Here is a 14,790-nt window from a genome sequence, read left to right as displayed (position 1 = left end):
GTTCAGAGAAATGTTTTCAGAACGGAGTAGTAAGATCTGTTCACAGGCTGCAGCGTATCTACGTATGTACTGTATGTACTGTACATAGCAAATCTCGACTGAAATAAAAACCCTTGAGTGCATGGTTCCGACGAGCAATCACTCTACACGGCATCAAAACCAAGATTCTTTCGATCAGGCATTCTAGATTAGCGAGCTTCTACCACAACTTTACGATCATGGACGAAGCTATCCCACAGTCCTGGCCCTGGTTCGTATTGAATGACGGTGGCGATAAGATGTTTAACCCGGAACCCACTTTTCGAAAACCACGCCTTCATTCAACGTCCGCGTCAACTATCACTCCTGACTACCTGGCGGTTAGAAAAGTACGACAAGAGTTCTGCGGCTCAGAACCCCTTTCCAAAATCCATGGGTCATTTTCATCCTATGTACAGAGAACAGAAAATTGAAGTCCCTACACACTCCAGAAATTGGGCTTGATGCTTTCGCAGTTAAAAAAGGTTTACTGTCCAACTATGTCAAGGCGTCAATCCCCACACATGAACCTTCGCCAGAAGTTCTGGGCATTTGACATTTCCCCTTTCTTTTCTGAATTGAATATCTTTCGAGTTTCGAGCAAAGGACCTTTTTGTTTTTCTTCCACAAATGGTAAATGGCCGTAAACGGTTAGCATACTTGAACAAAAAAGTTTTTTTTTTTTTAAACCAACGCCTCTACCATCATTTCGAAGCCAGATAGACTTTGATTCCACAAGTGTTTCCATGTGCCAAACGAGCTAGCGGGACCACTGTAAATAGAGCTTAATATGACCTAAGCTGCGCACATCATAACTATATAAAAAGTAAATAAATAAGTAAATAAATAAATAAATAAACACTTTCAATGCATGAATGTACGCTGTATGCTAACTAGTGCAGTTAAAAATAAAACCATACCGCTTTTCACGATGAATCCATCCAACCAAGGTTTTAAAAACAAATGTTTTGTTCTCACTTATTCCGCGCATATGCCCTAACGCGCGCCTGGCTAATCTCTATCACCACACAGATGTACAGTCTGTAGAGCTTGCTACATTTAGACTTTCAATCTCGGAATGGAATTCATTATGCATGAGGTATACTATGTATATATATGGTGGCTGTCTTCCGTATATACGGCTATGTCCATTGAGCTCTTTAAATTACTTAGCTTAGATTAGTTACCTTTCTAGCCTACCCGCGCCGCAAAAAGGAACTGTCAGTTGATCATCGCATAACATTCATGGCTATATCCCAAAGAAGAGAGGAAACTTCGCACCGAATATACTGGGGTGGGTTGGAGGCAGGTTGTTCAGCCACCCTAGGTCCTTAACCCACAACTTCGAAGCGGAGTTTCCCGGCATGGTGAGTGGGGAGGGGAACTAGACTGCTTATAACTAACTATCTTTTCTCCGGTGGTTCGGAATCGCTAATTCCCCATCAAAGTTGAGTGTATTAAAATGTGTGCGGCGCATGGACGGTGGGGTCGAAGCGGAAAACTCAAAATGTCCATCGCAAATGCTGGGCAATCAACAATGGTTAATGTGGATCAAACCACGCAACGCTCGCCGTTTCTTCAGTAGAAAGTGAAACATAATAACTAGCAATCAATCTGCGTATAACTTTAGAGGAGAAAAGATAACTTGATTTTTACCATATGTAATACAAATCATATAATATAATTTGATAGAAGAGTAAAACTTCTTAAAATTAGGTACATTTAGCAGAGGCTTTTAAACTACCACTTATACATTTATTAACTATCATAATTTGTGGCTGGCATATGAGTGTCAAAATTTGTGGCAATTTGTACGGGAAAATGTGAGTGGTGGGTGCTTGATCCACATTACAATTTGACAAGGCAATATAGGCGCTCTTTCCTCCCTGCTTTAGGACTTTTCAATTATATATTTTTTTTTGTGTGGATGTAAGCATACGCTGAGCACAGTATTTTCACGAATATTCGTGGTTGTGGCTGTTAGTCAGCATGTACAGTGCAGTTGAAATAACTACCAAGGAGATGTTGGTGGTTTGGATTGGTTCGTCCCCTCCACTACCGGCATGCCGCTGGTGGTGATCGAGCTGTGTTGCCCCCAGTGGCCTAACCAGGATATTCTAGCCACGATGAGAATTATCGACTAGGCTCACCCGCGTGGTTGGAATTGAATCGTTTATTTATACTCCATTGTGTGCGATATGTGGATCACCTGGTCTCAAAAGCTCCTCGGCAGAATGGAGTGGATTCACCTGATTATATACTGTTCATAAATATGAAGGAAAGAATCACATTAAAATGTTTCTAGCAATTGATGACAACTGCTAGTAGCCAAAACAACAAGATTTTCCCCATAGCGCTTACTGCCTTGACTCGCCTTGCCTCACACAGCAGTCCACCGCAAGTGCACTTCATTAGCATGACGTATCTGCAAGGACAACTTGGACACAGAATCCAATGTCACCCGCAGCAATCGCTGTCTCAACGCCTCTGGCTCCTCGATCCCAGCCGTAGGCAGAGGATCACACCGTGCAGACCGGAAAAGCGTCGTCAAGGTCGCAACAAATTCTACCTGCGACATCTTTATGCCGGGGCAGATGCGTGGGCCGCTTGACCACGGGATGTAGGCCCCCTTTGGCGGGGTTATCAGTTGTCCTGACTCGTCGATCCATCGCGATGGCCTGAATTCGTTTACGTCTGCACCCCAAATCGTCGGATCCAGGTGCATACTCAATTGGCAGATCAGTATGTCCATAGGGGGTGTTAACAGTCGAGTTCTGTTGCCGTCCACTATTTGCTGTGGCTTAAAGACTGAGCGGTTGGAATGAAGGACTGGTGGGAAGAAACGCAGGGTTTCAAACTAGGGGTATGTTAGTATACTTAGTACCACGGGGGTGGGGAAGATGTCAAAGAGGTACCATTAGAGCGAGTGTGCGTCGGCATTTAGGAAACACCTCCTCATATTTCCATTTCGACGGGTCCGGGTCAAGCGTCCGCAGCTCTTCGCGGATCCAATCCTGCAATTCGGGATACACGGCCAGATGAGCCACTGCGTAGCCCATGGTATTGCTAGTTGTTTCGAACCCGGCTGTGCTGAAGACAAAGAGGTTTCCACTGATCTCATCGTCTGCTAATGAAAATCCATTGTCCCCACTATTTTTCTCCTCGTCGGACAGCTTCAGGAGAAAACTCAGGAAATTGTTTCGACGACCAGTTGAATTTTCTACAGCCTTCCGCTCCTCATCAAGAACCTCTTTCATATAGATCGGTGCTCTCTCCATATGATATCCCATCAATCGCAGAGTTGGCGGCATAAACGGCAACCGCATCACCTTTGTTGGAAGCAATGCGCCTTCAAGAAGCATCTCAGTGGTCAGGGAAAAGGTCTCCCAAAAAGCTGCTTTTCCAGTCGTAGCCTTGCCAGTGCGATTTCGCATAGTTGGTGCCCACACCCCGGACTGGTTGAATCCTGCTTGGCCAATAACATTGATTGCGATGCTCCTGAGACCGTCCAAGGTCTTGTTTCCTGGGTTCTTCAGCATGTACTTTATCATTTCACTAGCGTGGCGACAACTTTCTGTCCAGACAGTCTTGCTGATACGTTCATCCAGGTTCGCAGCGAACATTCTACGATGGCGTTTCCTGGGAATATTTAGCTCGTGAAAGCGTATACCAGGGGTGCTACCTACCACTCCTCGCCGTTTGCCTGCGTGCAATCCTCGTTAATAAGCTGAATTGAGAACATGCAATAAATGGAGTGAGAGCGCTTACACTGAACACATTCGGGCCGTAAAGTCCAAGGATTTTAGCAACTATAGGTGCTTGCGGGAAATCATTTCTTCTCTGCAGAATGGAAGCCCCAACGGCGGGATCCGCTACCCTGCATCGCCATCAGAGTGCTGCCTTTTCAAAAGTTTCGGCCAGAAGCTGAATTACCAAATCAAGCATTCATCGGGAGTAACAAGAGCAAATATGTTGCCCAGCCTCTCATGGAACTCGCGCCCTCTTCGGTACTCCCATCCATGCGTCACTATGTCTAGCCGGTCATACAGCAGGGCAGGAAGGTGTTTCTGGAAAAATGGCTGTAGATATGGTCCGAGGACCATCCATGGTATACTTTTGGACAGCACCGGTGAGATGAAGATAGGAAGCCCGGACCGGCGAGCCTGGATATAATGTCTCACAAAGGATACTAATTTATAGATGAAAAATGAGAGACTGAGCGTTATGCCGACGGAAAAAACCGTGAAGACCATCCCTTCTTCAGTTATTCCGCACGTTCGATGAAGGATACTTCAAAAGTTTACGCGCGTTGGCTAAAATCAAGATAAATGAAGAAATAATTTTGCGGCCGCACCAACATAATGGAAGACAGGGGATTTCTGGGGGACCATCGGGGTTTAAATTGTCCTGCTTTGAAAATATTAACCCTGGAGCCGGGATGTATTGACACCCGGCACATGGTGGCCAAGAATTGACTATTTCTTAGTGCATAAGCAGCCTTACATCTCAAAGTAGGGGACTCCATTTATATTCGAGCATCTCATTACGGCAGTCAGTCTTGTGTGCGGAGGTCAGAATGCATTGTCTATCCTCAAAAGCAATGTCATGTGGGTTCTTGTGGAGCGCTGAGCAATCATGAATAAGCAGATATTGATTCTCTCTGAGTATGATTCTATAATTTACAATCACATAATCCGTGATTGATTCTGCAATCAAGGTTCAGCCGTTTTTTCAACCGGTTCATAAGTTCTCTCTTGGTCATCTCCACGGAAATTACTCTTCACCTCCAGAATTTGATCACCATCAGGCATGGAACTAGGTGCATGCAAGAAAGATCTAATCAAACTGTTGTGAATGCTCTATTTGAGAAGCCTGGCTCTCAAAGATAGCGGAGGACACCATTCGTAATTCTACTTGAGCAATGCTATACCATGATATTGTGAAGATTTGGTGGGGCAGGACATCCCATCTTCAAGATGTTGCCGGATTCTACTTGTCTTTGAAATCTACATTGAAATACTAGTTATTTTGGATGCAAACTGTGTATGTACTAAAATTTTCAAAGAGTACTAATAGTGTAAAATAGCCTACCCCGGTGGCAGATATTCATCTTGGAAAGATGTCAGCGGAGTAACGCCAAAGAGTAACTTTCACGCTGTCGACCAAGCGCTGAACAGAAAACACACGCATGTCGAGTCAACCGATTGGTAGTGCTATAAGAAATGTTCCCATTCAGCTTAGTGGGAAAGCTTTTGATAGTCACTAGTTGATGAGGATGGGATAGAACCAACCCAGTTCTGTTGTTATCGCGGTCGTCACCCTTCATATTTTTTATTAAGGCTATATGCAGCCGGAGACCCTGTGATTCTTGATCTCACTAGCCTAGTTATTGCTTACAGCGTATATGCAGCTACTCTCTAGTTACATTTCTCTTAACCCTGCATGGAGAGACTTCACTAACCATCCCCTCATCTGGCCGCGAGCTACGCAGAACAAGGACCATCCGTGCTCTGTGCCTTGGCCCATTTATTTTATTACATATTGTGTGTCTTCCATGTTTAGTTATCCTCTGTGAGCTCAGTAGTATGAATATTCTAGAGTCTCCATGTATATTAGCTAGAGAAGCAACAAATAATAAATTCATCAAATTATATAAACACTTCCGAAGAAGGGTTAACAATGATAGCGTGTTTGCATGAACACTGAGCTATTTATATGTCAAAGCTATCCCTTCGTCTGGCCGCCAGGCACAATTAGCGCCCTTTTTTAGTGTGTACATTAGTGTATTAAAACCATGAAATCTACTGGATTATATGAGAGATTGTCTGTATTGACATGTTTTTATGTAATCTATATAATTTATTTGATCTAGTCCTAATTAAGAATGGAACTCCTGCCAACACCAACTCTTCAAACAGAGAGAAATATCATTACATACAGTACAATCAGATCTTGTTCTTAGAGCTCTGTTCTTATTCCTCTCTGTTCTCTTTCTTTTGTACTGATATCAGACACAAGTTTGAGTGAATGACAGAGAATTCAATGATGATTCAGATCAGTACCACTTTGTACCACCACATCAAAATTTGTATATGATGTTACTTTCTCATGTTTGTAGTGTTTGTTTTATAAAGTAGCATTACATACAAATTTTGGTGTGGTGGTACAAAGTGGATAATTTGTCTATATGACTTGCTTGAGATAGTGGATCTTGTATCAGCAAATCAGATTACTTAGAATTTAGTATGAGAAATTATTGGTTGGTACTTCTGAACTAACAGCTTAGTCAATACACTAATTGTATTGCGCTAATTGTGCCTGGCGGCCAGACGAAGGGATAGTCATTTCATCACAGCTGTATTATAATTCTGATCCCATTTTACTGTTATAGTAAAGATTAAGTTCTGAATATTGTCCTTATCGTAATTTCTAAATCATGATTCTATTTAATTAGACGGAGCGGAGCGAGCCTCTACGCCGCGTAAGAATCATACAAAGCTCCAGGAGGAGACAAAAAGTTGCTTCTTTTTGCGGCTGAAATGGGAAGGTCTTGGATTTATATACAGATCTGTACACATAACAGCAACTTACCCGGATGTATGCAGGTAAGGCGGTTGAATCTCGATGATTTTATTGGTTTAAATGCGAGAATTCCCACTTCGATTTCCGCAGTGGAGACTTGACATTTGACGCTAGTTCACAATAGGCTTAGAAATCACAAGGGGTTTCAAACTTAATTCCGACCGATTGCTGATGTAATACTCCGTACTCCGTACTCCGTCAGGGCCATTAAGTTTGAAACCCCCCGGTCGGCCAATATTATACTAACTATAAAACGTTAATACCTATATCGCTGCTTTTCATGCTCATCTGCGTAGTGCTGTAATTGATAGTAAAAATCACATCAAGGGTTTTTTCAGTCAGCATTTTAAAATCCGTTGTTTTGGATGTGCAAAAGGACATAACCTTCTGAGTTTGGGTTAGTGATAACTTGGCATCACAAGGGGTTTTCAAACTCATGCTAGCTCGATAGCTGGCTACCTATCTCTGTACCTCCCTACCTACCAACAAACCTGCCTGCTCAATCTCCAATCAATCTCTACGAGAATAAACCTCACCATCTAGCCACCCTCCTACCTGTCTGCCTACCTTCCTCTCTATCTACTGACCTGCTTGAATGAGTGATATCTACTGATGATATCTATTGATGACATCCACTAATGATAGCTAGCGATGATATATATCGATGATATCTGTGATATTGTTTAATAGCAACGTAATGAATAATATGACCTCGTACTTTCGCTCCGTCTTGCCCCGGCCGCATGTTCCATGAAGTTTCTGCTATAGAGTGTTGTGTCTGAGCTTTTTTCAATCCTTTGAAGAAATTAAAGATGCCTTCATCTCTGCGATTTAGCGGTTCATTTGCCCACCCCTAGAAGAGGGGGGATGGGGGGTGGGGTTTAATAAGAGGCAGGCTGCCCCTAGCACTTATAGAAACGATTGTCTAGAGAATTTATTATTATTGTAATTATAGAGACTACAGAATGTATATATAAAAGCAGCTGCTATAAATTCTAGTATCCATCTATTGACTACTAACTAGCATCTCTACGAAGACTCAGTGACACTTGACTGTGTCTATGTTGCGTATATGATTTCAGTAAGGGATTACGCAGTTGTGGTGCACATACCATCCAAGTCTCCCCCATTCACACCATGAGCTACTAGTATGTATCAAATATCTTTCACAGGGGATAAAAGTTACAATAGATAAATGACCATTAATCTCAATAGTTGAGTGAATACTGAGCTTGTTTGCAAGAGTCGGTATATGCTGTACGCTGTAACGTCTGAGTGGTTGTATTGGTTACTATTCTACTGGGGGTTGGTTATATACACTTGCGAGACACTAGTCCGTAGCATAGTTGAGCCGAGTGTTGAAACTGATTATATTTATCCGAATATTACCTCAAAACCACTACATCTCATGTTGAATTGAATCTCTAATAGATATTCTAGCTACTTACCTGAAAAGTAGTAGTATTTATAGAGAATGAAATAGATAAGATTTAGATCCCACCATACATAAGTAAGATTGTTGAGAACTTGGTAAGTTCTACTATCAAGGATTTGAGAAGATTCGAGCAGCAGCATGAATGTCCTACCAGATAAAACTTAACAATGCTCAGAACTATCTCTTGTGTATATCTAAGCATGATCTTTTCTATAAATACTGCCTACTTTTCATGTAATTAGTGGAGTTATAATAAGCAAGTCAATTAATATTATCAATATTCAGTATTTGAGACAATATTTGAACTTCATTGGTTCTGACAGTTATGAGCCCAGTTCAGCCACCTATCATTATATTATTATCTATTTGATTATATCTATCTGATCTCACCAACCATCTAATTGGTGATGATTGTGGCAATATATCTATATATCTATATCTATATCTATCCAATCCTCATTGATCTACAGCAAGAGATAGCAGCAAAATAACAGTTATATCCATACAATTCTATATTAATTATTCAATTGATTTGATATCAGTTCAATTTCTATATATGATTGATCAAGATGTCAGCAGAAAATTCTTCATCTAAGAACTCACTTTTCTTGAATTTTTCTAGAAAATGAAATTTATAATACATCATGATACTAGATCTTACTGATGAGTTCCAGGTACTGAATCTTATTAGTGAGGAAAGTCTCAATAGAATGAGTGATATATCTATTTCTATTTCCTCAGAATTCTCTACTGAGTGCACTATAGAAGCAAGAATTAATTGAGAAATGAAGAACAGCAAATATAACAATGATAGAAATCTCTATAAAGATAAGATTATAGATATTAGTAGAATCAAACAAGAGATCTACAGAACAGTGGCATTCAGTGAGCTAGAAATAGCAATCAATGAAAATGCTCACATTGATGTGAAGAATTTTCTAATTGCTCTCAAGAAGAGATTATCATCTAGAACTACAGATTGCAGATATAAAATATAAAAAAGATATCAGAACTTATAGAAGCTGTCTAAGCAGAATCTAGATCAGTGATTAGATATCTGAGCTCTGATTGAGACAGAGATCAAGAACTCTGAAATAGATAGCAACTTTGATATATGAAAAAACTTCTTTCTTATTAATATATCAATCAATAATTCATACACAGCTATCTGAAAGAGAGAGATTGAGATGAAAGATGCAGAGAACTACTTCTTTGCAGATGTGATCAATGATTTCTATTTCAAATATTACAAGAAGAGATATAGCAAATCAGAACTGCTTTTATTCAATCTTACTATCTTTAATAAAAGACAAGCAGAACAATTGAAATTCAGAATCTGTATTTATAACTTGAAGTATTTCTGAGTTAAATGTTATTATCTCAACTCAAGTCAGAAATCAGAAGAATGAAAGAAGAATAAGCAACAATATAAAAAGATGAATAAGACACTTAAGAATGAAAATATTAGAAAAAAGATAGATGCAGTAATAATCAAGATAGTGTGACGGGCGTGCCACCGATTAAGCAGATGTTACCGATGTTGCAGATTAAACCGTTCGTACCGCCTGCGCAGTTCGTACGATCCGTTCCAACGGCAATATCAACGGACTTGACACTATCCTGGTAACAGTTTACGAATCGATTAAGGAAAGAAAGAGAAAGAAGATCAGAAGAAGGGGTCGTACGAGGGGGTTCTTATAGAAGGAGGATCGGGACGGAAGAATATCGGGGGTCGCGCTGCAGTGGAGCGCGGAGCGGAAGAATGTTAGGGGTTACGCGGAGGAATCGTTAGAGACTACGCGAGCGCGGAGCGGGATCGCGAGGAGAGGGGCGTTTCGTAGGTACGCGAGAGCACGTGAGAGGGCGAACGGGCGATAGGGGGTTGGTTGCGTAAGTTAACTACTAACGGGTGCTAACCCGTCACATTATCCCCCCCTACCGGGGCGAGCGAGGATTCGTAGGCGTCGAGTGCGACGGTGTCGTCCATGGCGGACGCGGGTTCCCAGGTTGGACGATCGTATCCTACCCATTTGACAAGGTATTCGCGGCGGCGGCGATTGGTTCTATCGCCGAGGATTGCTTCAATTTCCCATTCGAGTTCATTGTCTTCTCCTACGATGGCAGGTGGTTGCCAGTCGGAGGTCTTTTGCGAAGGGAACGGGTCCTCGGCCGCGGGTCGGAGCAGGTTCGTATGAAAGACATCGTGGATGCCAGGCGGGGTGTCCAGTCGATAGTCGTGGGTGCCTAGCACTTCTACTACCGTGTATTTGGCGTGACGGTAGTCCAGCGTACGCGAGGGGCGGTCCGTTCTTATGTTCTTGAGATCTAACCAGACCTTGTCTCCTATGCTGTAACGGGTCGCAGGACTCCTTCTGGTGTTCGCTTGGTCCTCATAGTCTTGTTGAGCACTGGCCATCGAAGCTTCGGCCCACTCGCGGGCTTTCTTGAGCTTGCTGACTATGTTCTCTGCCGCCTGTACGGGACTGCGGGCGTACGTGGTTTCTCGGGGGGTCTCAGGGAAGTCCAGAATCTCTAAATCATAACCGTGTAGAAGGAAGAACGGGCTTACACCTGTCGTAGCAGAATCTCGGCCGTTTATGGCAATCTCAGCATGCGGCAGCAGGTCGCTCCAGTCATCTTGCGCGTAGTTGCAGAACTTTCGGAGGATGTTCTTAACTGTCTGTATCATCCTCTCAGTGGCTCCATCGGTCTCTGGGTGGTACGCTGTCGACAACTTTCGCTCGATTCTCAGTAGCTGGCATACGCGGGTCCAAAGTGCGCTCACGAACTGACTGCCTCTATCTGATACAATGGACGAAGGTAGGCCGTGCATGCGATAGAATGGGCTCCTGACGAAGGCGTCCGCAACGACTTCAGCATCCATCTTGTCACAGGGCTGCAGTATCACGCCCTTGCTGAGGCGATCGACAATGACTAGGACATTCGTAGAACCACCGCTCTCAGGTAAGGAAACTGCGAAGTCGATAGCTATATCGCGCCAAGTTCGTTCGGGGACAGGCAGGGGTTTTAGCATTCCTTTTCGGCGCTCACGCCATGCTGTTACTGAGCCGCAGCGGTCGCAATTGCGTACAAACCGGCGTACATCCTTCGACATATCCGGCCAGTAGAATCCTCGGGCGATGATGCTGTACATGATCTCACGCCCTGGGTGCCCAGTCATCGGCGAGTCGTGGATATCCTGCATGATCCGTGTTCGTAAGGGTTCTGAATTAGGGACCCATCGCCTATCTCGAAAGCGTAGGCAGTTGTCATCGTCAATCGAGCATGCTGAGATGTCCGTTCTTGGGTATACGCCTGCGGGGAATCGAGGTGCTTTGCTTCGTACGGCTTCCGCGGCCTGTTGCCAGGATTCGTCCGCCTCTGCTGCTTGCTTCCATTGTTCTTCGAGCGAAGGTTCCTGAGCTCGGGACAGGTTAACGCGTACGCGGGAGCTATCTGATTGCCTGGGACTTTCTATAATCGCGGGGTCGATTAACCGATGTTCTCGGTGCTTCCACCTGTCATCTAGGTCGTCAGAGGGCATATCTTGTTCTCTGCGGGATAGGGCATCCGCAAGGGCGTTTTCTGCCCCTGGTCGGTAACGGATCGCGAACGAGAAACGGCTGAGGAACAGTGACCAGCGCATATGCCTCTCTGTGAGCTTGCGAGTGGTTGTAAAGTATTCTAAGTTCTTATGATCGGTGACGATCTCGAACTTCTCAACGCTCATGAGCTCGGATTCCCATTCTTCGAGGCATCGTATGATTGCCAGGAGCTCCTTGTCGTAAATCTCGTAGTTACATTCGGCGGGCGACATCTTCTTTGAGGTGAAGGCACAGGGTCGTAGAACACCTTCATTGTCATATTGCATCAGTGCTCCACCTACTACATAACCTGAAGCATCTGTCTCGAGAATCGTATGCTTATCTGGGTCGAACGACTGCAGCATCGGGGCGGTCGTGAACATATGCTTCAATTTCTTGAAAGCAGCGTCCGCTTCAGTGGTCCATTGGAATACAGCGTCCTTCCGTGTCAGGTCCGTTAGTGGTCGTACGATATCCGAGAAGTCCCTGATGAATCTTCGATAGAAGTTGGCGAATCCTAGGAAACTCCTAGTCCCTTTTACCGAGATAGGTGCCTCCCAGTTGAGGATTGCTTTCACCTTTTTAGGGTCCATTCGTACGCCTTTTTCAGCTTCAATGATGAATCCTAGATAGGTCGTAGACTTGGTCTCGAAGTCGCACTTGTCAATGTCCACTTGTAGTCCTGCTTCTCGTAAACGGTCAAGTACCTGTCGTACGTGCTTGCGGTGTTCAGCGAGCGATCCATCGGTGAAGATCAGGATGTCGTCCATGTACGCTGACGCGATCTCATCGAGCAGGTCTCGTAGGGCCCAGTTGATATATTTCTGAAACGTGCTGGGGGCGTTCGCTAGTCCAAAGGGGGTCACTGTCCATTCGTATAGTCCGTAGCGCGTACGAAAGGCGGTTAGCCATTCGTCACCTTCATTAATCCTTATCTTGTAGAAGGCCGCGGAGATGTCAAGCTTCGTAAACCATTTTGCTTTTCCTATCCGCTCGAGTGTCTCATTGATGAGCGGGAGAGGATATCGGTCCTTTCGCGTAATCTTGTTAAGTCCTCGGTAGTCGACACAGAATCGTAAGCCTCCTCCTGGTTTCTTCGCGAATAGTACGGGGGCTGCAGCGGGTGAATTGCTAACGCGGATGAAGCCCTTGTCCAGTAATCCATTGAGTGTTTTTCGTAAGACGAGGAGCTCATCGCGCGACATGCTGTAGAGAGGACCCCAGGGTGGTTGCGGGTCCCTGCCATCTTCCTTGATGAGCTCAATCGTATGATCTATGCCGCGTCCTCGGTGGGGGGGGAGCTCTTCGGCCGCCTTTTCATCGAACACGTCTGCGAAGTCCTTATACGATTCGGGGAGTTCCTTGCGGGGCTTCTTGGGGTCCTTAGGTTCTAGCTTTTCTAACGCTTTCTTGATATCCGCCATACTAGCAGCGAACACTTGGACGTTCTTCTTCTCGCGCGCTTGGCGGGTTAATAGCTTGAACGCTTCTGCCGATATCTGAGTGAGATCAGCAGTCCTATCGACATCCTTCTCATAGACGCGGTCGCTTCCTGGGAAAATAAGACAACGGTTGCGTGCGTCTAACAAGGTTCCAAATTCCGTAAGCCATGACAGGCCGAGCATTAAGTCGTACTCAAGGTCCTGCACTTCGTATGCGTAAACGTTCTTTTTCTCGTGCCCTCCTACATCGACATTAAATCTTACCATGTTGTAGGAGGCGGATCCTCTGGGGCCGTCGAATCCACTGAGCTTACGCGGTTCAGGGAAAGGGATACGCTGGAGCTTATGCTTTTCTACTAGCTGGGTATTTATAAGAGCGTAGTGAAGGAAACCACTGTCTACCATTGCGCGTACGTTGACTAGGCTATTTACAATGGCAGGGACCATGATTGCGTCCGCTTGCATCTTCTGCTCAAACCTCCAGCTAGCTTCTTGCTCCTTGAGCTCTCGTCCGCGTTTTAGGGCGAGAGCTCTTCTTTTCCCTGTCCTTGTTCATTCGTGGGCGTAGTTGTGTTCACTCGCGGCGTAGAGGCAGGAACTACTGCATTGGTGCACTGGCTTGCGAAGTGCCCTGGCTTGTTGCAACGAATGCAGACGCCTCGGGCGATTCGATCAGTAACTTCTCGTCCAGAGAGGCCAGGTATCTTTGGTCGTCCTGTGCTCACATGAGGGGTCCAATCCATGGCGTCCGCAGGGGCAGCTGGTGCAGTTGGCGCGTTAGTAGGCGTGTAGTTCTGCCTATAATTGTTACGTCTTCCTTGGACAGCATGGAAGCGTGCGAGGTTGTTGTCGAGTTGGCGTAAGTGGGTGCAGTAGTCATGGTAACGCGTGGGCATGAGGTGCGAGGTGCAGAGCTTGAGCAGTTCAAAGCTAATATGCTGGCTCAGGAGGTTGATCTTGACAGCATCGTCCCAGTCCTGACCTCCTGCTTCGCGTATCTTGCTGTCGAAGTCGGGTAGATAGTTCGCCAGTGGTGTGTTCCTCTGGCGGTTCCTGTTCAACCATTGCATCGCGCGCGCTTGGAGTGTAGGGTCCAAGAACAGGACATCTAGTTGGCGGAAGACTTCTTCAGGGGTGCACATCTCGTGCGCGCACGACTCGATCCAAGGTTGGAACTTGGCTAGAGCATCTCCTTCTAGCCGACTATGAACATAGCGAGCTTGCGAGAGCAGAGAGCCTATCACAGGCCCATCTTCTTCAAGCTTGGCTTTCGCCTTCCATTTCCAGGCTAAGTAGGTCGAGAGTTCTCCCGCGAATTTGTCGAGGAGAGGGAGGCGTTCTCTTCTTTCGTACATAAGGGGTGTTGGTGCTTGCGTGGTTCTTGGTGTATTCGTATTCAGGTTATTCAGTTGTCGCTGGAGCTCCGCCATCTGCAGGGATTGCTGCTGGAGGAAGCTACGGAGTTCAGCGTTGTCTTCTGCGAGGTTTCGGTTTTCGCCCGCGGAAGGGTGTTCGTAGGGGTGTTCGTAATTCATCTCGTTTTCGTACGAGGCCATGGTTCTTGGTCCTGGTAACTTGGAGACCAGGAGGTTCAGTTCTTATTCTTTTTGGAGGAAATACTTCGTAGGCACTCTGGCCTCTTCACAGACACGCGGTTGTGGACTTCTAAGCACTCGGGCTTCTTCGCAGCACTATCACAGTGGTGCGGCTTCGTAGGACTTGGGTAACT

The 14,790-nt window shown here is 45.1% G+C and overlaps 2 protein-coding genes across 2 annotated transcripts; both read right to left on the bottom strand.

Annotated features, from left to right (window-relative positions):
- Positions 1–2,398: 2,398 nt before the first annotated feature.
- On the bottom strand, positions 2,399–4,477 carry HCBG_02797 (cytochrome P450; the record flags this gene model as incomplete). Its single annotated transcript, XM_045429846.1, has 6 exons — positions 2,399–2,875; positions 2,934–3,657; positions 3,705–3,745; positions 3,787–3,895; positions 3,952–4,181; positions 4,373–4,477. The coding sequence occupies 6 exons, from the start codon at positions 4,475–4,477 to the stop codon at positions 2,399–2,401; spliced, it is 1,686 nt and encodes a 561-aa protein (XP_045289741.1).
- A 1,938-nt stretch (positions 4,478–6,415) lies between these two features.
- Positions 6,416–8,175, bottom strand: HCBG_02796 (uncharacterized protein; the record flags this gene model as incomplete). The annotated part of the gene is made up of 6 exons (XM_045429845.1): positions 6,416–6,447; positions 6,610–6,710; positions 6,795–6,846; positions 7,312–7,362; positions 7,713–7,745; positions 8,049–8,175. The coding sequence occupies 6 exons, from the start codon at positions 8,173–8,175 to the stop codon at positions 6,416–6,418; spliced, it is 396 nt and encodes a 131-aa protein (XP_045289740.1).
- Between the last annotated feature and the right edge of the window lie 6,615 nt (positions 8,176–14,790).

This window comes from Histoplasma capsulatum (genome assembly GCF_000150115.1).
Source record: "Histoplasma capsulatum G186AR genomic scaffold supercont2.3, whole genome shotgun sequence".
Taxonomy (NCBI): domain Eukaryota; kingdom Fungi; phylum Ascomycota; class Eurotiomycetes; order Onygenales; family Ajellomycetaceae; genus Histoplasma; species Histoplasma capsulatum.
The sequence above is the reverse complement of the archived record's forward strand: the minus strand, read 5'-3'. Positions and strand labels throughout refer to the sequence as shown.